The 27,900-nt window shown below is 37.7% G+C and overlaps 2 protein-coding genes across 5 annotated transcripts; both read left to right on the top strand.

Moving 5' to 3' along the window:
* Nucleotides 1-539: 539 nt before the first annotated feature.
* Nucleotides 540-10,284, top strand: LOC127440083 (sentrin-specific protease 3-like). 2 transcript variants are annotated; one of them, XR_007897065.1, is made up of 11 exons: nucleotides 540-706; nucleotides 4,105-4,822; nucleotides 5,490-5,648; nucleotides 5,780-5,891; nucleotides 6,013-6,160; nucleotides 6,402-6,449; nucleotides 6,654-6,731; nucleotides 8,114-8,251; nucleotides 8,369-8,464; nucleotides 8,584-8,634; nucleotides 9,647-9,737. XR_007897065.1 is itself a non-coding variant. In XM_051696466.1 (11 exons), the coding sequence occupies exons 2-11, from the start codon at nucleotides 4,147-4,149 to the stop codon at nucleotides 9,755-9,757; spliced, it is 1,605 nt and encodes a 534-aa protein (XP_051552426.1). In that variant the 5' UTR covers nucleotides 540-706; nucleotides 4,105-4,146; the 3' UTR covers nucleotides 9,758-10,284. The 2 variants fall into 2 exon arrangements, 1 of the variants encoding a protein (XP_051552426.1); XM_051696466.1 differs by having other exon boundaries at nucleotides 8,369-8,452; nucleotides 9,647-10,284.
* Nucleotides 10,285-10,879: 595 nt separating this feature from the next.
* LOC127439613 (eukaryotic initiation factor 4A-I-like) lies at nucleotides 10,880-27,605 on the top strand. 3 transcript variants are annotated; one of them, XR_007897002.1, is made up of 13 exons: nucleotides 10,880-11,022; nucleotides 11,773-11,821; nucleotides 12,116-12,248; nucleotides 14,556-14,695; nucleotides 17,363-17,531; nucleotides 18,199-18,308; nucleotides 18,672-18,815; nucleotides 20,059-20,196; nucleotides 22,225-22,314; nucleotides 25,662-25,717; nucleotides 26,010-26,152; nucleotides 26,265-26,344; nucleotides 26,620-26,688. XR_007897002.1 is itself a non-coding variant. In XM_051695808.1 (12 exons), exons 1-11 carry the CDS (start codon nucleotides 10,979-10,981, stop codon nucleotides 26,299-26,301), a joined length of 1,110 nt encoding a protein of 369 aa, XP_051551768.1. In that variant the 5' UTR covers nucleotides 10,880-10,978; the 3' UTR covers nucleotides 26,302-26,344; nucleotides 26,620-26,766. The 3 variants fall into 3 exon arrangements, 2 of the variants coding, with proteins under 2 accessions (XP_051551768.1, XP_051551767.1); XM_051695808.1 differs by lacking the exon at nucleotides 26,010-26,152 and having other exon boundaries at nucleotides 26,620-26,766; XM_051695807.1 differs by lacking the exons at nucleotides 25,662-25,717; nucleotides 26,010-26,152 and having other exon boundaries at nucleotides 26,620-27,605.
* Nucleotides 27,606-27,900: the final 295 nt, after the last annotated feature.

The raw sequence follows: 27,900 nt of genomic DNA on the forward strand, positions 1-27,900 counted from the left end.
CAAATTTTGCCGTTTCGCTTCTATTCCGCAACACTCCCGTAACGTGAGTCACGTTCACTGATTGGGACGATTGGGCCCACAATCGGCTACGATGTGTATCGTGCAGTCTGACATAATGTTGCACGGTGTGCCATGGCGATATCAATGCGTTCATATCGTACAGTCTGACAAGCAACAATCGTAAAGGACTATTATAAATCGTACAGTGTGTGCACCCACCTTAAGGTGTACTCGAAACCAGCGCTAATTTCAAGTATTGTTGGACTTATGTTTTAAAGATTAAAAACAGTGGTTTGTTCTTCCCATACTTAGCTTTATGTATAGTCTACTGAATTTACCTCAGAGGAGTATCAGATTAATATTCTTCACAGTGAGAAAGAAACCAAACAAAATATTTTCAAAGCAAAGTTGAAAACTGGACTTAATATGATGTTTAACAAATGAGCAGAAGTTTGAGCAAAAAACAAAAAAGTGAGTATAAGGACAACCCCGAAACCAGCCTCACGCGAACACATCCATGACGTCATAGAGACGCGGCGGAAGCAGAGTGTTTTCGCTCTAAAGAAGCGCCAGCTCTCATTGAATGAGCCAAGATTTAAATCAGCCTTTATTTTGCCTTTTATTTTCTTTCCTCGCGAAACTTAGTTATCTGCGTAGTGCGTTGGCGGACACCGCCTAAGCTTTTGGCTTGAGGATACGGTTAACGGTAAGTTATCAATGGCACCGACACCCCACATTTTCTGCAGAGCAACCACGGAGGCCGAACAGTGTTTATGTGTGATCGGTGCTTGGTTTGCCCGCTGGACTGTGCTGCATGACCAAAACGAGTGGCCCTTTGCTAAATTGCATACAAACGTGAGACTAAAATGTTAGCCAAATATTAGACGGGAGCATTGTTGAGGTTACAGAGCTGTTTCTATTCATGCTTAAATTAAGAGCAAAAGAGCAGAACAAAGCGCATCATGCACACGAGTTTATCTCTGCAGGTCAAGCACCTGGCGGGCCTGCGCCTCTCTTTTCATGCTTGGACAAAATACAGCAAATGCATGTGTGAACGCTGTAATGAAATCAATGCTCGTATACGTATTTAGTAGTTATTGCGAAAAATGTTTTGTCTGATTTTCATGAGAGACCCATGTGCTGCAGCCCCAATATGTCCCCATGTTATTTAGGGTGAATTCAAGAAAATTTTGAACACTTGCCATTTATTTAAAAAATGTATTAAGCCCAAGGAGCCTTTATGTATAAATAATAACCGAGTGAGTTCAAATGCATATTATCCATTCTGTTTTCAGTTAATAATGTACATTTATTTCCATGATAATTAGCATAACTTGTAAAAATTGTAATACAATAGAAATTAGGGATATATTTGTTTTATTCATTAATTTAAAAGTCGTTGTATGTCCCTGTTGGTCCCTCCATTTACTGGCCGTCCAGTTACTCTAATTAAATTAAAAGTAAAGGACTGTTCATCAAAACCCATGACCCTTGAGGAAGCATTGTTTTCGGTGTAGGAAACTAACTAGCTATGAAAAGTATTACTGCTGTATTAGAACCTTTTCCATTACATTATGTGCAGGGAAAGTAAAGCAGTTTAATTCTGAATCCTAACAACGATAATGTCAATTTAACAAGTAAAATTCTACAGTGCCAATGAAGCAACTTCTGCGTCTTGTTCAAGGCCACAGTGGTTATGTATCTAAATTTCCCTTTTATAATAACTACTTCATTATGATACAACAACGATGACAATTTAGTCATGTGTTCTGAAGCCTCACACAGTTATTAGACAAGCCTAAGCTTAATAAACTTTGTAGAATAGATACGTATGTGTCCTATAGAATGGTGGACATGTTATAGTAAATTTTTTTTGGAATAATTTTCTCATATAGCTCCTTTTAGGCACACCTGATTAAATGCTAAATTAAAAATGTTTTATTGGAAAATTAGAACCATTGTTATTTAAAGATATTACTAGGTCAAATGGCACTTGATTGTACATATTGACACAAACTTACAGGGTTGGGAGGGTTACTTTTGAAATGTATTCCACTACAGATTACAGAATACATGCTGTAAAATGTAAATTGTAACGTATTCCGTTAGATTACTCAAGGTCAGTAACGTATTCTAAATACTTTGGATTACTTCTTCAGCACTGGTAGATTTTTTCACTTGTTTTGACTATAAAAACTCTGCCAGTACAGTAAGACAAAATACACTTGTTAAAAATACATTCTCTGAAAAACCTAAATATCTTATGCAGTGTTGTTTCTAAAACAAGATAAATCAAATTGATCTTGTTTTAAGGATGTTTAGATATTTTTACAGGAAAACAATAAAAAAATTATTATCAAGAATACGATTTTTGCCCTAATATCAAAAGTCTTACTAGAAAAAAGAAATTATGATCCAACGTGAATTTTCTTGATTAAAAAAATATGATTGTGCCTGGTAACGTGCATGTAAAATGGCTAGAAATAGCATTTTAGCTTAGCGTAAAGCTGACAATTTACACAAGCTTTATTTCTATTTCTTGTGCTCCAAACTTACTTCAAACTTACTTCTCTGTCTGCTTATATGAATGTAACACATCATAAGAAAGTGTTTCACCGCTGTTCAAATGCACTTTGGATTGCATCAATTATATATATATATATTTCCATCTGAAAGGACTAAATATTAAATGAAACAAATGACAATAAAATGCAAAGTAATCTCTTCAGTAATCAAAATGCTTTTTGAATGTAACTGTATTCTAATTAACAATGATTTAAATTGAAACTGTAGTGGAATACAGTTACTTATATTTTGCATTTTAAATACGTATTCCCGTTACTTGTATTTCATTACTCCCCAACCCTGTAAACTTAACATATATAGACTGAGCGCTTTCCATTTATAGGTCTGTTCTCAAGTTGTTAGCCATTTTCACACTCTTGTCTTTCGCTTCTGTGGTCATCTGGGCAAGGTTGCACCAGCTGTGCGTAAGGTCTCACTTAAGTTGAGACAAAGTTCACACTAAGGGCTTAGTAACTACTAGTTAGTTTGTAACTAAGTCAGTGCTTAATTTGGTTGCACCACCTGTTCTTAAGGCAAGATTTAACTAGTAGGTCATAAGCTCTCCTTAAAGTAATGCGTAGTCGCATAATATGACGTGTACTTGTATTGATCCAATAAAAAGACTTCAAATTTGTACACAGAAGTGTTAAAAAGCTGTCAATTTCAGTTTGATCTTGTTATGGTTGATGTTCAAACCTTGTTTGCTCATGTAACTTTCTGCTGTAATAAATTATATCCCCATTGAAATACGATATGTAATAAAACAAGATTTAATTAATGGTATATTTAGCCTATATTTATGTTAATAACAATATTCAGTTACTGTATCTAAAATGAATAAGGGGCAATAAATAAATAAATACTAATACAACAGTCTGGAAAAACATACATTTATTCATTTTAATATCTTATATATTTCGTATATGTTGAAACTTGACACTCTGCGGAGTACACAGGAAAGTGCACCGTTAGATCGGTTTCATGCTGAAGACGTTTTTTACATAATGTTTTCTCCCATAAATTTAAACGAGTGTAATGCAACATCATCATTTAGGCTATGCTGAAAGGACTGAGGCCTGTCAACCAAAATGAGCTCATTGATGTCATTAAATGAGTCTGCTTTTTTATTCCACCCGTTACTCTTGGTCGGAGGCTTCTGTAAATATTTAGTTTATACATAGGGTTACGTTCTGCCTAAGTTTAATGGTGCAACACTCATATTTAGTAGTGTGTAAATTGTGACTTAGTGCCCAATTACTTCACAACTAGGCTAAGTTCTAACTTGCGTATAGCTGGTGCACCCGGCCCCTGGGCTGTTGCTAAATTATCAGGTGTTCACTGGTCTGTTAAAATCACAGATTATGTAAAAAAAAAAAAAAAACAAAAAAAAAAAAAAAAAGTTTCGTTTCATTTTGCAGAATGAAATAAACAAACGAGGTTTGATGAACATTCATATATTATGTCACTGGTTGTGATTGCCTTGTGCATTTATTATTCTATTGGTTGTTCTCCATTCTGACACTTGTCTTTGTGCATTAGCGAGGAGGCAGGCTGGCACAGGTAGTAGGGTGCCCTTGGATCATGAGAGACAGTGGCAGCAGCCTGGCTCAAACGCACTGGTCCAATGAGTTGACACTGACCACAGGGCAGGAGGGTGGTGGGGGTGCCATTGGAGGCAGCCATTTAATGAACCCGGCCATGGCCCAACATGCCCCCAGCCCTGCCCACTTCAAACTGGGCCACAGAGAGGAAGACATCAGCATGTGGGGGGCAGAGTATGCAATTCCTGAGGAGGAGGAGGAGGAAGGTGAACATAAAAACGTAGAGATGGAGAGTGAAGAGGATCTGGTGAAAAAGAAAGATGAGCGTGGTTTCCAGTGGAATGATACAGGTGACGAGGACTGGGGCTCGCCAGAACACTCACAGCCACTGGAGATGGATGCAAGCGTTACAGGTGACTTTACCCACTGCTTGGCCCAGACTAGGCTCAGTCCACTCAAAGAGAGGAGGCTAGCCCAGTTGCGTTATCGGGGCCAGAGGTATTTGAACATTCGCAACCGTCTGGCCCAACAGTGGAGGACTTGGCGCCAGCGAGCAAAATGGGCAGGAACTATGGGATACAGGAGGTTACGCAGATGTCAAAGGCGCCGCCATTTTGACAGTCAGCCTTACCAGAGACAGTCTGGCAGTTTGTTGTTAAATAGAGATCAAGAAGGACGTTTGGTGACAGCAGAAGCCAGGAATGCTGATTTAGTTGGTGAGTATTCATGTCAGTTGCAGGAATTATTGTTTTTTCCCTGACTAGTAAGTCTCTGCATTTTTTTTTTTTTTTTTTTTTTTTTTTTTTTAAGTCATTCTGGTTTGATTAATTAGCATATGATACTTATCCAGAGAGAGTTTTTAAAGTTTTTTTCATTTTTATGTTTAATATGTATAAAGTGTAGCTATAATGCACTTATATTTTATGTTTGGTGACTAAAGCTTTTGTAATCATCACCTAAGGGATAGTTTAGCCTTGTGCAACTACATAAAAATTTCACAAACAACCGCTTTCATGCTGAAGTTTAGGTTGTGGACACTCTGAACTTTTGTTCTGAACAATCAGTGTCTGCTTGAGACATTTAATTTGGAAACAGGAAGAGATTCTGCATCCTTATTTGCTCGTGGTCGCCGCATACGCACTACAACTGCTTTGTGATACTCTATTAGTTCAGTCAATGGCAGGCACATGCGGCAACGATGCGTACAGACAAGGACTGTCTGTGTTTCGAGGAAAACATGGACACGCAGACAATCCATGTAGACTTTGCTGATGATGAAATTTGCATCATGCATACTGTGCGCAGAGCGATCCGGAACACGGTCAGCCGGAGTGTACTTTGGCCTTTCTTTACCATTAATTACCTCTTGTTTTTTTTTTTTAGACTGTAGCACAAATGGTGTTCCAAAATCAAAGGATGGTATCCATGGAGCAGACATGGGGGACAGGGAGGGACAGACAACCCCTGCCAATGTCCAGTCTGAACGGGACAAGTCATCCCTACAGAATCAGCTTGGCAGTGAACACATCTCTTGTGTACAAGGTACAATGTAATTTTTGTCATTTATGGGAAAGGTCTTATATGTCATGACATGTAGTATACAATAGTACTTTATATAATGTGTAATACAATGTCTGATGGTTGTCACCTTCTTGGTAACTCCACTTCCTCAGGTATTCTGGATGAGTTTCTCCAGCAGTACGGCAGTTTGATTCCCATTCATGTGGATGAGGTAGTGGAGCAGCTTCAGGACATCTTCAATGAGAGCTTCTCAAGTCCTCACAGGTCAGAGGTCACTCAGATAAGTCACAAGGGTTTATTGAATTTTGATATTTAGAATGCCAAACACATACAGGGCTTGTTTTGCTGTGAAGTATCAGTGTTTTTGTATCTTTTTAATTTGCAGGAAAGTAATGGTGCAACATTTAATGCAGTCCTACCAGCGCATGTCTGGAAGTGCTGTGATGCGGGGCTTCCGTGTAAATTACAAACGTCATGTTCTCACCATGGATGATCTGAGCACGCTGTATGGCCAGAACTGGCTCAATGATCAGGTGGGCCCCTTTGTTAAGAACATTAGGAATGCACTCATTGTTTTTGTCCAACATGTCTCTTTCATCATGGTCCAAAATGTATAACTATATTAATAGTTTTCACAACTGTGCCAACATCTTCTTTATTAGTTTGACACAGTTGTATGGGTTTATACAAAGTTCTTGGATGAATGGGTGGCCACTGTTTTGGCATTTGCTGAGTTGGCTCTCTCTTACGTCTGTAACTCATTGCATCACTCAGGTCATGAACATGTATGGGGATTTGGTCATGGACGCTGCCCCTGAAAAGGTAAGCAAAACATACACATACCGTAACATATACAAGCACAACAATTTGAACTTGTTTAGATGACTATATGACTACAGTGACCAAATAATCATCAATAATTACCAAATTATTATCAGGGAAGTCATTATGTAGAAGGTGGTTGTATAAAGGTTACCATTTGCTCTCTCTCTTTGTTTCACAGTCTCATTATTCTTTAACTTTCAGGTCCACTTTTTCAACAGCTTCTTTTATGACAAACTTCGGACGAAAGGTTACGACGGGGTCAAACGTTGGACAAAAAATGTCAGTACTGGGGGAGTGGTGTGGGTGGATATTTGTGTCTTGGGACTAAAGGATTAGTTCACCCAAAAATTAAAATTCTTTCATCATTTACTCACCTTCATGATATCTCAGATGTGTATGATTTTCTTTCTTCACTAGAACATATTTGAAGAAAAATATAAAAATATCTCAGCTCAGTAGGTCCTTAAAATACAAGTGGATGGATATCCAACTTCTGAAGCTCCAAAAAGAACAGATAGTCAGCATAAACGTCATCCATACAACTCCAGCGGATAAATGAATGTCTTCTAATGTGACATGATCGCTTTTGGTGTGAAAAAAAATCTATATTTAAGTAGTTTTAAAACTAAATAATTGCTTTTGGTCAGCAGCGGTGTGTGTGTGTGTGTGTGTGACATAATTGCTTTGGCACGTGATACACACCTGGAAGAGCAGCGCTGTTTACAACTGAGTAGGAGGAATGCTGTACAGAAGCTTTGTTGGTTTTGGTTTAGATCTATATTTTTATCGGTTTCTTTACTCACAATGGTGCATTTGTGTGCTTATCCTGGATGTCTCGACTGACAGAAGAACGTGAGATTATGTCTGTAACATGCTAACGTGAATATGTTACTTGAGAGACCACGTAAACTCAGTCCTCTAGTGAAGCTTACCGGAAGCAATGGCTTATAGTTAAAAAGTACTTAAATATTGAACTTTTTCACACCAAAAGTGATTGTGTTGCTTAAGACATTAACCCCTGGAGTCGTTTATGCTGATTGTCTGTGGTTTTTGGAGCTATAAAAGTCGAATCACCATCCACTTGCATTTTAAAGACCTACTGAGCTGAGATATTTTTCTATTTTCCTTCAAATGTGTTCTGCAGAAGAAAGAAAGCAATATACGCATGGGATATTTCCACTTTTGGGAGAACTATCCCTTTAATACACAGCACTTGTATTAATACCAGGGTTCCCACGGTCATGGAAACCTGGAAATATCAGGGAATTTTAAAATCATGTCTTCAAGGCCTGGAAAAATTATGGAAATTGATAGTCTTAAAAGTCATGGTAACTTCTATAGTGAATATACATTTTCTATGCTATAAAATCAATCAAACAATGCTCTGAATCAAAATGATTTTTAAAAATCTACACCTAATAATCACAAATAACTGGAAAGGTCATGTAAAAGTCATTGGTCGAAAAGGGCGGGAATACATTTGCACATTTTCTAGGACTGTGAAGTTTGGCAAATCTGCCTATATAATATTCAAATCACATATATATACTTTTTTTTTTATTCTGTTGCCTTTGTTATAAGTGCTCAATTAATGTGTTATAAGCATGTAATTATTGTATAACTGCATGAATGTTGTGTATTTCACTGTTAAATCTCTTCAGGTTGATATTTTCAAGAAGAAGTTCTTGTTGATCCCTATTCATCTGGAGGTGCACTGGTCATTAGTGTGTGTGAATGTTCCTCAGCGAAGCATCACATACTTTGATTCCCAGAGGACCCTCAACCGCCGTTGCCCCAAAGTAGGTGGAGAAACTTTTTTGTGAAATTTATTTTAATTTATTTTTTAAAGGTTATGTTCCTTGTTTCAATGCTCAGCATGTCACATGGTGTTGGAACTGACCATTTGTCTTTTACAGCACATTGCCAAATACCTACAAGCGGAGGCAATCAAGAGAGAACAGAAAGAATTTTACACGGGGTGGAAAGGCTTTTTCAAAATGGTAGGGTGAAAGGTGAATTAGATGCGTGTGAGTGTGTGTGTTAAAGTATGCAAGAGATAAAGAAGAAAAGAGAGAACAGGAAAACTTTAACCATATGTGTTTTTGACTTTTCTGTCTCTGGAATGTTCTAGAATGTGGCGAGGCAGAACAATGACAGTGATTGTGGAGCTTTTGTCCTTCAGGTAAGCTTTCTTTTCTAAATTGATCAATTGTCAGTTCTATTTCTGCATTATGAAATGGATAGTTCTGACCAATGTTCCTTCTAACTTTTGTTAGATCCTGTTTCTATTGGGCAGAACCTTGGGCCACCTGAGCAGAAAAATATATATATATTATACAGAACTGTGCAAAAGTCTTAGGCACATAAGATGTTTCACAAAAATATTTGTCTTAATAAGGTTATTTTTATCTTCAGCTTTAGTGTGTCATAGGATATATACATTTTAGACTCCCAAACATTCCTTTTGCGAATAGAATAGACTAGAAGAACAGGCAGCCCTGCAACAGATGGCATTGCCCCCACAGAGACCCTGCCCCACTGAACACTGAGTCTATTTGAGATTACATGAAGAGACAGAAGCAATAGAGACAGCCTAAATAGATAGAACAACTGTGGCGAATTCTCCAAGAAGCTTAGAACAACCTGTCTTCCAATAACCAAGAAACATTGTGTCCAGGTGTATCTAGAGGAATTGGTGCTAAGATCTATTAGGCTGCATTAGTGCGTTTAACCTGCAAAGTCTTAAGCACAGATCTGATATTTTGACACGTACCTGATTTGTTGGATCTGTTTGCATTCACCTAAGACATAAGAGACTGTTTATGTTAATCACTCGTGGAAAGGGCACAGACCATGAAGCCCGTTTAACCATTCGGGCATGCAACCGCATTTCCGCATTCACCACTACCGCTCGCACCTCGCGATAAGGTGGTATGTGTTTGACTCAATAATGTGTATTTCCACCTTGTTTTCCACTCAAAGCTTTAGCTCCATACTGGAAAAACAAGATCACTGTAACACACAGCCTCTCGTGGCTTATTGCTTTATTTAGCATTTTATGCAAGTTATTTTAACACTTGATTAGCAGCCTGTGTAATTCTACTTCTAGCTCTGGTTAAGGGAGTATATAATTATCTTTGTTGGTCTCTTTTACTCACATATTACTCATGTATCTTTGTATTGTTTCACTCTAGTACTGTAAGTGCCTGGCCCTGGAGCAGCCTTTCAGCTTTGGTCAGCAGGATATGCCCAAGCTACGGAGACAAATGTACAAAGAACTGTGTCACTGTAAACTGTCTCTGTGAGACCGTGCAAGAACAGTGACCTCTTACATTTCTACATAAGCTCCAAGTCCAGACGGGAGACGTGCAAACGTTTTTAACCCTCTTTTTTTCAATGACTTTGTATTTTGACTTGGTGAATGCCACACTTTGTTCAGCCCGGTTGTTCAAAACAGGAGGGGGAAAGGAACTCTGTGAACTGTTTATTAGGTGCTGCCATTTTTATTGGCTAGTATATTTTTTTATTTTTCATGTTCTTGATGTCAGTTACTTGTATGCTAAAAGGTAATACCATTGAGTGGGGAAGGAGTCTTGCAGACATTTTAAAATGTAATGCGATATTCATATACTGAGTCAATATGGACCACAACACTATCAAAGGATTTTTGTTCAATATTGTTTGTCGGTTGTTATGTATCTGTGCGATGCAAAACTATGGAGAGTAAAAAAAAATATTAAAAAAAAAGAGCAGCTGTAAATTAAACTGTTTTATATCTTTTGAGATGAATACGTTGTTGGTAAAATGTACTAATAAAAATGGAAGAAAATGAGTTTGAATGTGATAGATTTATATTGGGCACAATGTTAATATATTTTGGCATGCTGTTATTTCAGCTATTTAACAGGTTTTATTATATATATATAAATATTATTGGAAAAAAATACTTATATTATTGTTGAAAACTATTATCAAATGGATGGTTGATTGGTCAAAATTATTTTTGAGTGAAGTTAAGTAGTTTGTAAAGGTACTTTTAACAGGGTCTCAACAAAGAAGGTGAACTGTAAGAGTTACTGCAAGTTGGTGGAACAGCAGGTCAAAGCACACTAAAAAAAAACTAATATATGTTGGGAACTGCATGTATTCATAAATGGGAAAGAAAAATAGCTATTAAAAGAGCTTTGTTCGTTCTCTTACATGACATCTTCAGAAAGCACCATGGACTCTAGTAGGCCAGAGATTCCCTTCTGCTGAGGCTACAATGACATCATTTACGTGACGGCAGAGCAAGCCAGTAGAATTTTGAGGGTTAGTTTTTGTCCACTTAGATTTAAGCGAGGGCAGGACTAACGCGCGAGGGACCGCCCTTTCAGCTCTATTTTCCGTCAGAAGGTGGTGGCAAGTTGTTAAATGACGTTTACTTTATCCAATGAGGGGCGGTGCATATTCTGACTGATGGTCAAACGATGCAATCAAAAATTTTAGCACGAAAACCGTGTTAAAGTATCTAAAACATTTTCGCGATGTGCTCGCCCTTTGTGATAATGTCGGCAGATTATGAAGAGAGGTATGCCAACTGGGATTTTAAGATCTTTATTTGTTCATTCGATCTAATATGCGTACCCGCTGTCAGTCTCCGTTGACATTCGGCTTCGAAATGTGTTTGGAAATGTTGAAATATCTTGTCGATAGTATTCTTTGACGTTGTACATTAGTTGTAAAAATTATACCGGCGTTAGCCTGTGAGCTCTTACCCGCCAGGCCTGCTCGAGAATATTGCATTTTCAGATTCTCCAGTTCACCGACTCAAAATGAAGGTTCATCGCTATTTATGTGCCGAATATGGATTTAATGCCTCCACTGGTCAACCCAGCAAACAGAACGTACCTCTAACGTTGGCATGTGGTTCCCGTTTGATTATTTTTGGGGAGGGAACCAATTTATAACGTTCTATGAACGTTCTTTTCAGGTTTTGTTTTCTATAACCATAAGCAAACGTTCTAGGAACCTAAAAATGTTAGTTGGGAACTCTGTACCTACAAATGGTCCAGTTGATTTAGTGCTCAAAGACCACTGACAACTCGACACATAAACCTCTAACAGTATATATGGCCCCGAGTAAAGCCTGCTCATTCACTGGCACATGATTAAAATTGGATCAGTGAGATTTCTGTTACCAAGCAGGCTGCCTATTTTGCTTTTCTATTATAGATCTGCTTGTTCTTATAAATCTGTGATAGATTTCTGAAGTGGTGGACACAGTTGTCATGCATGCATGTAAACGGTGTGAGGCTAATTGTTGGACATTTCTTTGCAGACCTAGAGACAATGGCCCTGAGGGCATGGAGCCAGATGGAATCATTGAAGTGAGCATTTTTCACAATTAACCATTCTATTTTGATATACCCTGCATGTCTGTCTTGGCACAGACCAGCTGTGAGAACCGATTTGGCACTAAATGTACTGTCAGTTGTTTTGATTGTCTTGTCCTCACAGTGGGGGTCAGCTGATCTTTATTTGAAGAACTGCCAACTTGTTATATCCTTTGTGCGTTATGCATTCAGTGACAACTAGCAAGTATCATTTCTTTTCAGGGTGAGATGTAATGAAGCTTGTCTTGATCATCCTCTAATCATTTTTTTTTCCCGCTGTAACTGCAGAGCAACTGGCATGAGATCGTGGACAGCTTTGATGACATGAACCTGCGTGAGACTCTACTCAGGGGAATCTATGCTTATGGTTTTGAGAAGCCCTCTGCCATCCAGCAAAGAGCTATTCTTCCTTGTATCAAGGGTAAGATGATATCACTTTATTAACACTCATGTCCTGTTGAGATTGGCTCTGTTTTTATGTTTGATGTACAATGATCAATGTAAAAAACAACACTGCACCAAACACCAGTCCAAGTTTCAAAAAAATATAATCTAGCTGTCCAAGTGCAAAGACCCCAAAATATGCAAATGATGAGTCAGCACTCAAAATAGGACAAAACTCATCAATATATTTATACAGAGACCCCAACAGAACAAAAGATGTTTAACACTGATGAAGGGGTGATCCTGAAAACATTTTGCTGTTGTACTTTTTGCACATCTTTTGCTCTGTTGGGGCCTCTATAAGTAAATTGATTATTGAATTGAGTTTTTTCCTATTTTGAGTGTGGACTTATAATTTTTTCCCTAATGTACAATGATATACTGTACTTATAAAGTAAAAATCTTTTCATTTGTTTCTCTGACCTAAAAATCCTGTTGGCTGATATTATTGATACTTTAACTCTGTTTTATCACAAATTAGGCTTGCACTTTTTAGATATCTGACTCTCTGTTTGGGGTCAGCAAAATCACATTGTAGAGAAATGTAATAAAAAAAACAAAAAAAAAACAATGAGCAGTTTGTTCTGCTACAGTGTGTACTGTAAGATTTTAATGGGTAAAAATGTATTGCATTTAGTCATGTTTTACATCTGGGGTCTCTGAGACCCCAAACAGAAGTAATGAAACATGTTTATAAAGGGCATTTGATGCATGTTAAAGGAATAGTTTACCCAAAAATAAAAATTCTCCCATAATTTACTCACCCTCATGCCAGTGTGTATGACTGTTTTTCTTCAGAAGAACACAAATGAAGATTTTTAGAAGAAGAATTTTTTTTAGAATTATTTCAGCTCTGTAGGTCCATAAAATGCAAGTGAATAAATGCCAACTTTTTGAAGCCCAAGAAGTATATATAGCCATCATTAAAATAATCCATACGACTCCAGTGGTCTAATTAATGTCTTCTGAAGCGAAACGCTGGGTGTGTGTAAGAAATAGATCAATATTTAAAACATTTTTGTTTTTTTTACAAAAAATGTTTGAGGTTTGTACGTTGATGAGGGTGTAGTTCAAACTGCCTCTCGTGTGATATAAGCACGTAAGCCTCCTCTGCATAGATATTCATACGTAGATCCCTTATTAGCAGCTGTTTCTATGGACCGCAATACTGTTTCCACACAAAAGGAGTTTATGCAGCGGTCTGAGCAAGGAGCTCGGTCTGAGGCATCTCCTCCACTCACTCACTTGCATTCAAACTGCCCTCCTTGTTCTCTGTTCCAAGATGGCGCCACAGTTGACGTATTTAAACCAGCCGAATGAGGCATCTATGTAAGATTCTCTTTGCTCCTCTGTTGTAAACAACACTGTGCTTCCGTATTTTTTCATATTTCACGTGTCGGTTCTCATGTGAACTTGCCAACGTGCTTGAACTCAACCCTTGTGAATTTTTGGTAAAAAATATATTTTTTTTAAATATTGATCTATTTCTTACATCTAGCATTTTGCTTCAGAAGACATTAATTCATCCACTAGAGTCGTATGGATTACTTTTATAATGGCAATATGTACATTTTGGAGCTTCAAAAATTTGGCACCCATTCACTTGCATTTCATGGACCTACAGAGCTGAACTATTCTTGTACAAATCTTCATTTGTGTTCTGCAGAAGAAAGAAAGTCATTCACATCTGGGATGGCATGAGGGTGAGTAAATGATGAGAGAATTTCCATTTTTGGGTGAACCATTCCTTTGTTGAAATTTTCTGTACAATCAGTTCTCATTAAGTTTCAGTTCAGTTGTTCAATGTTAAGCATGTATTTTAAGCAATTACAACAGCTTTAGTATAATGTCTCTCAGTCCTCAAACAGGACAAGAATATACATTTTCAAAACAAAATATGAGCTCATAATTTTAAAACTGATTCCTTAAGTTGCTCAATTTTAGCGCATAATTGGTTGTCCTATTCTAATTTCACTTGTGAATAAGCTTTGTGGCATGCAAAATGCAAAATGATCAGCATTTTGCATGTTTGTTTACTTATTTTACTAATACTAAATCATATCCAAAATGATTAATGCAAGGACATGCTTAGTTGGCTTGCTCATGGGCACAATTGTGATTTGGTGTCTCAGTAACTCATGGATGAATCTGCACCTTGGGTGGTAGCTACCCAGAACCATAACCATTAGTCTGCTGTCACCCAAATTCTTGAATATCCTATATTATCCATTATCATTCGAACATGTGTCCATTTCTTTCACTGTTGTCTGTCTCTCCACACTAGGATATGATGTCATTGCACAGGCCCAGTCGGGCACTGGCAAGACTGCCACCTTTGCCATCTCCATCCTGCAGCAGATTGACATCGAACTGAAAGGTACTCAGGCCTTGGTCCTGGCACCCACCCGTGAACTGGCTCAGCAGGTTAGTAGTGTTTCACTGTTCACTGCTTGGTTCACATCAGGGCCCGACATTTAAGCATTGTGAAGTGGTTGTGTGTGAAAATCCCAGGAGATCAGCAGATATAGAAATACTCAAACCAGCCCGTCTGGCACCAACAATCATGCCACGGTACAAATCACTGAGATCATTTCCCCATTCTGATGTGAACATTAACTGAAGCTCCTGACCCGTATCTGCGTGATTTTATGCACTGCTGCCACACGATTGGCTGATTAGATAATCGCATGGATGATTGTTTGTGCCAGTCGGGCTGGTTTGAGTATTTCTGTAACTGCTGAACTCCTGGATTTTCACACACAACAGTCTCTAGAATTTACTCAGAATGGTGCCAAAAACAAAAAACATCCAGTGAGCGGCAATTCTGCGGATGGAAACACCTTGTTGATGAGAGAGGTCAACAGAGAATGGCCAGACTGGTTCGAACTGGCAAAGTCTACGGTAACTCAGATAACCGCTCTGTACAATTGTGGTGAGAAGAATAGCATTCTGAGATGTGGGTTGGCGCTGTTTTGGCAGCACGATGGGGAACTATGCAATATTAGGCAGGTGGTTTTAATGTTGTTGCTGATCGGTGTAAATGCAGGGACGTTCCACAACAGCAAAAGCTGTCCATCTAGCGCAGGGGTCGGCAACCTATGGCACACGTGCCACCATTGGCATCCAGAGGGGTAATCACTGGCCGTCATGATAATATAATTTGGAATGGAAAAATATACTGAATTAAATTAGAAAAATGAAAAGGAAAAAAAAGCATTTTCACGAGAGGACTCATACACATATAGATTTGGGGGAGGGGGTTGGTACAGTGATTAACAGGGAAAGGGCCATTAAAAATTGACAAGGAAAATTGTCAAAATGTAAACAAAAAAAATATATATATAAAAAAAAATTCAAAAAGGTTGCCAACCCCTGGTTCATAGAAAAACAGTCCGGCAACAATCACCCATCCCGCGGTCAGACAACTGCAAGGGAGGCCTCATGTATCGTTGAGCCCCAGGGCCCTGCCATATCACCCAAATAGTTCACCCAAAACTGAAAATTCTCTCATCATTCACTCACCCTCATGCCATCCTAGATGTGTATGACTTTCTTCTACAGAACACAAACCAAGATTTTTAGAAGAATATCTCAGCTCTGAAAAACCTTATAAAGCAAGTGAATGGTGTCCAGACCTTTTTAAGCTCCAAAAAGCATATAAAGGTAGCATAAAAATAATTAATACTACTCCAGTGGTTTAATCCATATCTTCAGAAGTGATATGATAGGTGTGGGTGAGAAACAGATCAACATTTAAGCCCTATTTTAATTATAAATCTCCACTTTCACTTTTACATTCTGAAAGTGAAAGTGGAGATTTTATCTGTTTCTCACCTACACCTATCATATGGCTTCTGAAGACAGATTTAACCACTGGAGTCCAATTTATGTCACATTCTTATATTTCCTTCATGTTTCAACTAATAGAAGTGTATGTTCTGAATTTTGTTTTCCTTCAAAAATGTGCTTATTTGTATATGCAAATTAATAGTAAAATTTTGAAATTTACATGTAAATAAGATCAAAATAGCATAAAATCCCAAAAGAAATGCATAATTTTATTGTTCTTACTTCAGGGAAGAAGAAACGGTATCATTATCATAAAAGGAAAAAAAAGGGTTACACATCCTTCCGGTCAAAAATGACCACGAATACCAAAGGGAGGTGCCATTTTTCAATACCGTAGGAAGGTTAATGACACGACTGCAGCAGGTCTATTAGGTCAAATTTACATTTTCAAGTCTGACATTTTGATATAAATATGTTTTTTCCCACTTTTACATTCACTATAGACTCAACTCACAGTGTTTACATTAATGCCTCACCAAAATGGAAAACTTTGTAATAAGTTACATAGGCCTAGGCTATATCACAAATATAGTAGGTTAATTTCGTCATGATGTTACTTGGCTACTTATCTGGTCGGGCAAGTAAAATTCTCTCACTTGCCCCTTCAAAGATCCACTTGTCCCGGACAAGCGTACATTTCAAGCCCTACACTTGCAACAGAACAATACTGTCACCAGTTCAGCTATAACGCAGAGTTCTCATGATCTCTTTTCTCACAAATAGGCACAATATTTTTTTATGGTCAGGTTTTTAATGTACATGTTGTGAACCTTAACCCACGTTACTTGTCAAGATAGAAAGTCAGTCAGTGGAAACATTATTTTTCGTACATTGCATTCTTACATTGCATTACTTCATTACTATTGCATTACTCAAAATTAAAACTAAATGAGTATGTTATATTAAGTTGTTCATTAGATATTTTGCATTACTTTTGTATAAAACAAGTGTGGTGGGTAGGCTATTTCTGTAGAGCCATCTTTATTTTAGTATGGCTTTTATGCGGCATCTTCACATATTACCACCAACGCTGGTGCTGGTGTACAACACTGACTGTAATATCTAGTGGCTTGTGAATGTATTTGCTATCCATACACTCAGTGCAATCCCAGACAATTTGGATTTGCCAAAAAAGTGTTTAGTTCTGTATACTTGGGCTAAATTGATTATCGAGCTCAATAGCAATTCATTCATTATGCACTTACGTAAATTGACTTGTTAAATTGTTCTCCATTCATACAGATTCAGAAAGTGATCCTGGCTCTTGGAGACTACATGGGTGCAACATGCCATGCCTGTATTGGTGGGACCAATGTGCGCAATGAGGTCCAAAAGCTGCAAGCGGAGGCACCGCATATTGTAGTAGGAACCCCGGGCCGTGTCTACGACATGCTCAGTCGCAAATTTCTCTGTGAGTGCTGATTGGGATTTAGTACTGATTCAGTATGTCTTTGCTTCTGAATGTATGTGGAATTATTGAATGTATATGGAGATTATTAATTTCACTTACATTTTCTGTTTTGTATTTAAAGGGATGATTCACCCAAAAATTATTAAAAGTTATTTACTTGTCCTCATGTCCCTTCAAAATGAAAGCACAAATATTTTGCAGAAAATAGTGGCTGTCATGCTCCATAAAGGACATAAAAGTTCCTTAAAGTAAAGAGAATACCATATATAAATTGTGCACTTTATTTGAAGTCTTAACCATAAAGTATAGCTTTGCTTTTTTTATATATATAGCTGATAGCTTTGTGTGCTTTGTCATTACTCACTAAGCTATTGAATGGCTTAAGACTTGAAATGAAATCATATATACTGCATTTATGGTGCTTGAATGGCACTTTTACAGTACTTTGATGGAGCTTGACAGCCACTGTCAACTTGCATTGAATGGAAAATAGCAGTGTGACTATTTCTCCTTTTGTGTTCAGTGGAAAGAAAACAATTATACCGGTAAGTACATGACGGTTTTCATTTTGAGGGTGAACTATTCCTTTCAACTCCCATGAACTTATTTGCATGTGATGCATGTGTCTTCAGTGATGGATGATTAATTGTATCCATTTCTCTTCCAGCTTCAAAGTACATTAAAATGTTTGTGCTGGATGAAGCCGATGAGATGCTGAGTCGTGGTTTTAAGGACCAGATCTATGAGATCTTCCAGAAACTCGGTACAAGCACACAGGTTAGATTACGAAACGGGCCATGTTTGCTGTTTGTGCTGTTACTGGGTAGAATGCTGCTTTTTGCATGCTTAACTGCATTTGTGTAGATGAGAATCTGCTTTTGACAACATAAGGCAGTCAGGGCAACAGATTGAGAAAAAATATTAATTATGTAAACATGGCATGTTGTTGCTTCTTTCAGTCAAAGCTCATTTCCACCACCTCCTATTATTTCATTTAGACTGGGAGAGGGTGATGTAATATTATTTAGCATTTTAGGACACCCAACTCTGTTTGAGAGATTACAGATTCCTTAACTGTGATAACTGTGACCACCTGGTCTCAGCAGAAACCCTGGTGTCATTCTGCCATTTGTCCTCCAGGTGGTGCTGTTGTCAGCCACAATGCCCGCAGAGGTGCTGGATGTCACTACCAAGTTTATGCGAGAGCCAGTGCGCATTCTGGTAAAGAAAGAGGAGCTCACCCTTGAGGGTATTCGGCAGTTCTACATCAATGTTGAAAAAGAGGTACAGTGCTGAGAACTTCATATGACAGTCTGTCTACCATTGAGATTATTTTATGCTAAGCAGCCACAACATTAAAACCACCTGCCTAATACTATGTAGGTCCCCCTCGTACCACCAAAACAGTGCCAACCCGCATCTCAGAATAGAATCCTATTCTTCTCACCACAATTGTCTAAAGCGGTTATCTGAGTTACCAGGAGATCAGCAGTTACAGAAATACTCAAACCAGCCCGTCTGGCACCAACAATCATCCATGCGATTATCTAATCAGCCAATCGTGTGGCTGCAGTGCACAAAATCATGCAGATATGGGTCAGGAACTTCAGTTAATGTTCACATCAACCATCAGAATGGGGAAAAAATTGATCTCAGTGATTTGGACCATGGCATAATTGTTGGTGCTAGACGGGCTGGTTTGAGTATTTCTGTAACTGTTGATCTCCTGGGATTTTCACACACACAACAGTCTCTAGAATTGACTCCGAATGGTACCAAAAACAAAAAACATCCAGTGAGCAGCAGTTCTGTGGATGGAAATGCCTTGTTGATGAGAGAAGTCAACAGAGAATGGCCAGACTGGTGCGAACTGACAAAGTCTACGGTAACTCAGATAACCGCTCTGTACAATTGTGGTGAGAAGAATTGTTTCGCAGGTTGGTACTTTTTTTGGCAGCATGAGGGGGACCTACACAATATTATGCAGGTGGTTTTAATGTTGTGACTGATCGGTGTATATAAACAGTGGACTGTAGAAAACACCAGATTTTCCAGGGGTTAAAATGGAAAGTTTTTTGTGTTCAGAAATGTGTGTTAATGATTTTGACAAGTGACTCTTAATAAATGAGTTTGATGTTTTGCCTTTTAATGTCTTAATTCTAGAGTGGCCAATGGTCAATACAATGGCATTTGCTATACTTAAATTGTATTACATATAATAAGATGTACATAAAATTGCTGATTTAAATGGAACACTTTTTTTTTTACAACTTTTACTCACTACACACTAAAAAGAAAACAGAGAGAAGTAGTTTTTAAAGACAACTCTATCCATTGAAAACGCTGTCTGTTAATTTTGGAACCGTCGCTTCCGTTAATCGGACAATCAGCTACAGTAATCATCCAATGCTGATCCTCTTAAAATTGACAACTATCAGCCTGGCCAACATATTAGTCTATTGATAATTTCTGCTGGTTATTAGTGTGGCGTTTCTAACCTGCTTTGGTTTGTTGTGTGTGTGTTCAGGAATGGAAGCTGGACACGCTGTGTGATCTCTACGAGACGTTGACCATCACTCAGGCTGTGATCTTCATCAACACACGCCGGAAAGTGGACTGGCTCACAGAGAAGATGCATGCCAGGGATTTCACTGTGTCAGCTTTGGTAAAGGCTCAAATTTATCAGTTAAAATGGAGTTTTTACACGCGTTCAAACTGTTACATAAGCACTTGAGGAAAGCAAAATAAATTTTACATTTTGAATGTAAGTCAGTACTGATAAAACATTTTTTGTGTTTTATGTCAGCAGAGTAGTATTTCATGTTTTTTGCAGCACGTTTTTTGCAGTCTGATTGACTGCATGTGAATGGGTTATAACTTGCCACACATTCAGAAATTATTTCATCATTTACTCAACCTTATGTCGTCTCAAACTCATATGACTTTCTTTCTTCCACGGAACACAAACAAAGATATTTTAATGGAAATAGGATGTCTGTTTATACATGCAATGAAAGTGAATGGTGACCAAACTTTCAAGCTCCAAAAAGCACAAAAAGGATGCATAAAGGTAATCCATAAGACTCCAGTGGTTTAATATGTCTTCTGAAGCGATCCTATTGGTTAGGGGTGAGAACAGAGCAAAATATAACTCCTTATTTACTGTAAATCTTGACATCAGCAGTCTCCTTGGCGATCATGATTTCAAGCTCGATTATACTTCCTAGCACCATCAAGTGCTCTGCATATGCTTCAAGCACTAGGAAGTGTAATCAAGCTTTAAATCATGATCGCCAAGGAGACTGCTGATGTCAAGGTTTATAGTAAATAAGGAGTTATATTTTGCTCTGTTCTCACCCAAAACCAATCTGCCTTTTAATCCTTTTTTTAAGCTTGAAAGTTTGGTCACCATTCATTTGCATTGAATGGACAAACAGACATCCTATCTCCATTACAATATCTTTGTGTTCTGCAGAAGAAACTAAGTCATACAAGCTTGAGACGGCATAAGGGTGAGTAAATGATAGAGAGAATGATCATTTTTGGGTGAACTATTCCTTTAAGATCTCACACGTCAATATTTGTCAGTATTTTGGTCACTGTCACTGAAGTTAATGTCTGTGTGTGACACTTCTATATCCATATTATATTCAGTCCCACACTGCTTCCAGCACAAGCCCAAAGTATACTTTGATATTGACAGGAATGCTCAGCGTCTGCGTACAGTCGAATGCGAGCCAAAGTATACTCCATTTGACAATACATGCATACACAGGCGGTTGGCACATCTGCGCTACGACTGTACAAGACACCGGACTATTTCTCTTCAGGAGTTTAGACCTGTAATGAAATCTTTATATTTTTTCAGACTTCAGTTATACAATTGCATAGATCTCCTGACCTCCTCGCACACGCGCTTTTGACGTGCACATCCACTGTTGTTTTTACCTTCGTCTCCTGTTGTTTAGTGGCGATTACATCATCTTGCACTTCTTCGTGACAACAATGGCTCAAATGTGGGTGTTGCCACCTGGATACTAATTAGTGCAAATAATTCCAGGCACATGCACATTCCGTGCGGTTAGAAAAATCAGTCTGCGCGTGTTCAGTGCTCGCACAATCCGCTGATGATGAGATTTACATCACACATCCTGTACGCGGATGCTCAGCGAAGTTTACATTGGACTACAGTATGAGCATTCAGCAAAACTATTTTCATATTCTTCATGTATAGATTTCAGCAATTATATATGCTTGCATTAGGAATGGACCTTATTAAAAAGTGATTTCAATTCCCTGTTCACTTAAAAGAGATGCACATTGACTTATTCACATGTCTGAAATGATAATTTCATGAAAGTAGGCCAGCGTGCCAATAAAACTTAAAATTTCATAGAAGTTGAAGAGTAGTTGAAGCTCTTACCATTTTGTTTGTTGTGTACATCTAATGGTCCATGAACAGTCTTTAGGTGTGTCATCATGGACTAAAGCCACAATAGAAGTGTGGGGAATTTTTTTTTTTTTTCTCTCTGCTTTCTGATGGTCTGACAACTGCTTATATAATAGTGCTTTTTCTCTGTCTTTGCAAACGTAAGAAATGCATGAACAGAAACTAATTGGAAATTTTAGTTTTTGAATATAGGTTTGGTGTGTTTCTGTGTGTTTTATTTATTGTGGTGTCTTACTCTTCAAGCATGGAGATATGGACCAGAAGGATCGTGACCTGATCATGAGGGAATTCCGCTCTGGTTCTAGCCGTGTCCTTATTACCACAGATCTGCTGGTGAGCACATACATCACATCATCCCTCTTGCTTCAGTAGTTGTCTTCTTATCCTGAATTAATTCCACTCAAATCTGGTTCAAATCTTGAGGTTTCCTGACTCCTTGGCACTCTCTAGTGCTTTGGAGTAGTAGTAGTATCTGTTGTAGAAAGTGCGAATGTGTTCCACTATGCCTGGGTCATTCCATCCCAGCACATAGCTGTAATACAGTCCACACAAGATACAAATATAGATTAATTGTCAATGCAATTGCCAGTGATAATATTTGGAAAGAGAAAAGAGAACACTTCAGACTTGGTTTTCCTGTAACTCATGTTGTACTGCATGGCACTAGCAACACCAAGGTAATAGGGGTGTAAATCGGATGTTTCATCACGATACGATCTTCTATAGATTCTCTTGGCCTGCGATCCGATATATGCCAATACTTCAAAGTCTGCTGCGATACGATTTCAATTTGATTCGTTTCAGGGCCCTGCGATCGATATTCTGATATTATGTGCCTATTTTACACAATCAATTAAAAAAATGTTTTGCCCTCAAATGCAACAAATATCATTTTAATATTTTATTGAGCTCTCTGAAAAGTGCAAATTTAGTATCCACATTGGGACATCCACAACAAAATAAGGTACATCAGATTTTGAAAAAAAATTAAACGGATAATAATATAAACAATAACGTCACACACAAGTGGTCATCAATCATTTGATTACAGCTTATTTTTCAGTTTAATCCCATTCAAAGTACTTACATATCCATGACTTATTTCCAGCAATCCATGCTATGCACGGTTTTCTTGGCTACAACTTCCACAGTTGTAATGAAAAATTCTGTTACAGTTAACTGGGATAAATGTTAGTAAAGGTGCTGGTGTGAAGATGTGTAAAGTCTTATAACTGATGCTAATGCTGGGCAGCAGGTGATTTCTCTTTCCCTCATTAGTGCTGTTCAGAATGTCGGCATTGTCAAGACGTTTCACATGATGGTTGAACTGCTCCATGGTACATGGAGCAAATTCTCATGGTCGCATGCGCAACAATATCGATGGAAACCCGAATTAATCGCACATGTGAGCCACTCTGCGTTTGTCACAAGAGCTCACATTTTAAGGAGTGCCCGGTTGACGTGCTCGCACTGATCCTGTCACTGGTCTGGAGCTCGCGTTTCGCGGGAAGCTCGGTTGACACGTGCGCGTGGGTAGCAGAGCGCAATTTGGCTTCACAGACCCTGCGCACATCCTTGTCCCACATGAAAAGCGTATTTAGCGCTCATAAAGTGAAATGAATGTAATAAGGTTGCTTCATCACCTGATGGAAATGCGTACGAACATGGCTGACATGAGAGTATTAAAATAAAGGTGCATTGTAAAAAAAAAAAAAAATGCCTATATCGATATTTACGCGTTGTATCGATAACATTGGATCGTTGGATATTTGATCGATGGATCGTTACACCCCTACAAGGTAATGGGTTTGATTCCCAGGGACAGTGCTGTGCAGATTACTTCTGAATTGTTATCGGGTACTGATTACAAATTACATGACAAAATAGGGCTGGGCGATATGGCAAAAAAATAAAATCGCAATTTTTATCAAACTTATGGACGATTAGATTTTTTTCAACTTTAAAATGTACTCCCAACGTGATTCAAATTGTATGTTCTTTATTAGAATGCAAGGCAACGTGGTTAGAGAAATCCAAGTTCTTTTCATTATAGGAAAAATAGGTGTGCAAGAAAAATGTACAAATGCACCACAGGTGGAAGTTTCAACAGAGTGTAAATATGAAATAAATTCAAATCTAATAGACTCAGATGTTCAGAAATAATAGAATAAAGTAAGAAAACTGCTAAATACTTATTAGCCAGTGTAGGTATTCATTTTATCTAAAGCAAGTCTATCTAGAAAGTTATCTAGAAATCAATATCTATAAATTATCAAGTTTATCTAGAAAGTACTCATTGTATAACATTATCAAACAATTTGTGTGTATATTCACAAACACCTGCAGATAGTGAAGTGCCTTCTAGCGGTTCATGCTGAGCAGCGCAGCAATATGAAATAATCTGTCATTACAATTCAACTAGCAAAGTTTGTCAAGTACACTTGAAACACGCAACAGAACAAAGCAATAATTAGCAATCTATCTGAATCATCATGGCAAAAGGAGCGGCAGATGTTTGATTCTCCCATATATAGCCTCTCCATGATTTGAAATGAAGCGCCCATAACTGTCATGTAACTAACACTTTTTTTGGGGTAAAAAGAAAAGAAATGAGACCGTTCATCAACATTCGCACGCCAAGGTCAGTTATAGTCTTAAACCAGGGTATACCTGCATGATGGACAAAGCTGAGCTACAGTGACACTGTGTACAATCGTATTGGGAATATTACCACTGTCTTTTATATCAGTCTCCGTGTTGTTAACCTGTCATGTTCATTTGGAGCGCGCCACACACGTGCAGCTAATCAGATCGGGAGCGGCATTAAGACAAGCGCTGTGAATTCTTTTTCTCTTCCTTATTCAGCCTTTGGTGGATTTACAACATATCTAACTTTAGCGTGTGCAATATTTTTTGCAAAATCTCGATTTTTCGATTAAACAAAATAATAATAAATCGTGTCAACACGAAAATTCTAATTAATCGGAAAAAACCACCCAGCCCTATGCCAAAATTGCAATCAGTAACATAATCTTGCAGATTACATTTTTGAGGGTAGTCTAATCTGATTACATTTGGATTACTTCCAACCTAACTTTTTTATTTTATGTCACTTACATTTCTTATGGCAGTTTCTAGAAATATGGACAGGTTCCCGGGGCACGTTACACAAATGTGGTCATGCAATTTCGCCATTTTACAAACGCCATCCTTGTGTGGTAAAAGATCAAACCAGTTATATTTGGGAATCAACATCACAAAAATGGCCTCAAAGTTATCGCTAAAGCAAAAGTGTATTTTGAAGCCGAGTACAAAATCAATTAATGACACTAAAACAATTTTTACGCTGCTAATTTAATTGGATTACATTGTGAATATGAAATGTGTATTTGGGCATTTTGATGCATTTGATGGACAAAACCCTTCCAACACATAGTGAGTGACACATGGTTATATTACACACAGAGTGATTATTTAAATAATACTTAAAATGTTTTTGTCAGGAGTAAAGAAAGTTAAGAAAACATGCAAACATATCTTCAAATCCTTCTTTAGATTTGACATAGAATCCTTTGCATTTGGCAGGATATGAACCTTTAGAAGGCAAAGTTTACATTGTACAGTGATGTTTTTTTTCCCCATGTCGCCTTAAAAATGAAATTATCTCACAATACATCCAGGTGCCAAATGCTGATTTAGACCGCTTCATCTTTACCTGGCTAATGACGAGTATCAGGTCTGTGTGCAATTTTACAACCTTCCCTCTCTTCCAAAAACACTTGTAGAGTTACTGAACATTTATCATAGTTAAACTGAGTGAAACATTTTAAAGATTTTAAATAAGAGAAAAAATTCCATATAATGAACAATTTACAGCCGTTGCCTAATTAACATGTTATCATGTAATCCATAAGAAAGTAACTGTAGTCCGATTTTGAGCATTTTAAAATGCAATTTAATCCTTATATATTAATTTATATAATATATAATTTAATACTTGATTTTAATAATCTGATTATGTAATCCAGATTACATGTACTCTGTTACTACCCATCACTGCCCAGGGAACACACAAACATGCGCCAACGGTGCGCACAGGCAAGAAAATCTGGACAGCACACGGACTGTCCACGCAGACTGTACTGATGACGAAATTTGCGTCATGCATACTGTATGTGTTCCAATGAGCAACACGGACAACCGATGTATACTTTGGCCTCAAGTGTGTTGGTTCTCATTTTTTTTTTTTTTTTTTTTTTGCATGTCTTCCATTTCATTCATAGGCCAGAGGTATTGATGTCCAGCAGGTGTCTTTGGTGATCAACTACGACTTGCCAACCAACCGGGAGAATTACATTCATAGGTCTGCGTTTGGCACATTACTCTCCACATCATTCTATAACCTTGATCTTCCCCCAAAAAATAGCCATATTAGTGTCATGGCATTAAAGACAAACAAACAAACTATAACCTTGATCCTCAGTAGTCTGTCTTTATGAAGCAATGCAGTCATATTTCAAAAACACCGTAACTACACATTTGAGTTTTGACTAAAATTGGGTCTCTTAGACTAAGTTTTGTCCTATGACCAGGCTAGTTTAGTTCAACTTCAGTGATCTTCTGTGATATCTTTCTCAGGATTGGGAGAGGGGGCCGTTTTGGCAGGAAAGGTGTGGCTATCAACATGGTGACAGAAGATGACAAGCGTACGCTGCGGGACATCGAGACCTTCTACAACACTACCGTAGAGGAGATGCCCATGAATGTGGCAGACCTGATCTGAAGATTTATTAGACGTGGTCTAGAGCGCCCCTCTCTCCAGCCCCACAATCTCTCACTCTATATTCATATTTAAGCACTTCGAAATGAAGTAGGGGACATGCATTTCCCCTCTCTTCCACAATCGGGTACTATTGATTTCATCTTCCAAAATATGTATCTATAAGATAAATTTTATAAAACCCAGATGCTGAATGTGCATCTTTTTGTCTCCATCCATTTCTCATAATAAACATTGTGAAGTATGAGCTAAGCCAACTTCATGTGCTGGCACTCAGTCATCTTGGGCTGCTTTTTTAGCTGGGAGTCCTAAGGGTTTTTTGATGGGTAGTTGGACTACAGTAAAAAAAAAAAAAAAAAATTTTTTTTTTTTTTTTTTTTTTTTTACAGCTTCCTATATTAATGTACTTGGTAAAAGTGTGTTGACTTTTAAATTGACATGAAAAGCAGTGGTAAGAGTTTTTATTTGAATTTTTATTTACAAATATTTTTTAGTTTTTTATTTTTTCAGAGCCAACTACTGGAACTGTAAAATCCAAGTAGCTGCGTTATTTGCTACACTGTTTGCTGTAAAACTATGTACAAGTGCTATTCAATCACACTTGAGTGGGATATGATACAAAATGGCTGAGTATTGTGAGCTTCCTGGATATACAGTAGATATATGGAAGTCCTTGCTCCGATGAACTTGACTCAAGTGATGCAAAAAAAAAAAAAAAAAATGAGATGGACAAAAAGTAAACCTTACATATTTCAGCAATCTTGGGTTGTTATTTTTTTTCTACATTAAGTTATTTTGTTTTTGGTGAGGGGGGACTCCAATAAAGCTGCAGTCTAACTTGTCAGACTGTTTCCTTTCTTAATTATTAAATGTTATGATCAAGATTTATTGCAATGCATTAAGGCCAGAGGTTACCTTTTTTCTTCCCAGACAGTTTTTTTTTTATATGAACAAATGTTGTTTGGATCCAACAAATGATTGAATTTCTTATTGAATCTTAAATTTGTCTAGCTCAAACTGCAAAGTCTCATTGGAAGGTGTACAGCAAACCTTCAAATTAAACTTCCTTAATTTGAAGATTTCCATTATAAAGTTGTTGATCATTTTGAAAACATCTGTTTCAACCAATCCCCAAATAC

The sequence above is a fragment of the Myxocyprinus asiaticus genome, chromosome 4, assembly GCF_019703515.2.
Source record: "Myxocyprinus asiaticus isolate MX2 ecotype Aquarium Trade chromosome 4, UBuf_Myxa_2, whole genome shotgun sequence".
In the NCBI taxonomy this organism is placed as follows: Eukaryota; Metazoa; Chordata; class Actinopteri; order Cypriniformes; family Catostomidae; genus Myxocyprinus; species Myxocyprinus asiaticus.

What these genes read in the sequence shown, in the direction of transcription:
- LOC127440083 (XM_051696466.1), top strand. Translation starts at nt 4,147, where the DNA reads ATGAGAGACAGTGGCAGCAGCCTGGCTCAAACGCACTGGTCCAATGAG. An exon ending in ACACATCTCTTGTGTACAAG is followed by an intron (nt 5,649 to 5,779) that starts GTACAATGTAAT and finishes CCACTTCCTCAG; the next exon opens with GTATTCTGGATGAGTTTCTC. An exon ending in TGGACGCTGCCCCTGAAAAG is followed by an intron (nt 6,450 to 6,653) that starts GTAAGCAAAACA and finishes TTTAACTTTCAG; the next exon opens with GTCCACTTTTTCAACAGCTT.
- LOC127439613 (XM_051695807.1), top strand. Translation starts at nt 10,979, where the DNA reads ATGTGCTCGCCCTTTGTGATAATGTCGGCAGATTATGAAGAGAG. An exon ending in AACTCGGTACAAGCACACAG is followed by an intron (nt 18,309 to 18,671) that starts GTTAGATTACGA and finishes TTTGTCCTCCAG; the next exon opens with GTGGTGCTGTTGTCAGCCAC. An exon ending in TTATTACCACAGATCTGCTG is followed by an intron (nt 22,315 to 26,264) that starts GTGAGCACATAC and finishes TTTCATTCATAG; the next exon opens with GCCAGAGGTATTGATGTCCA.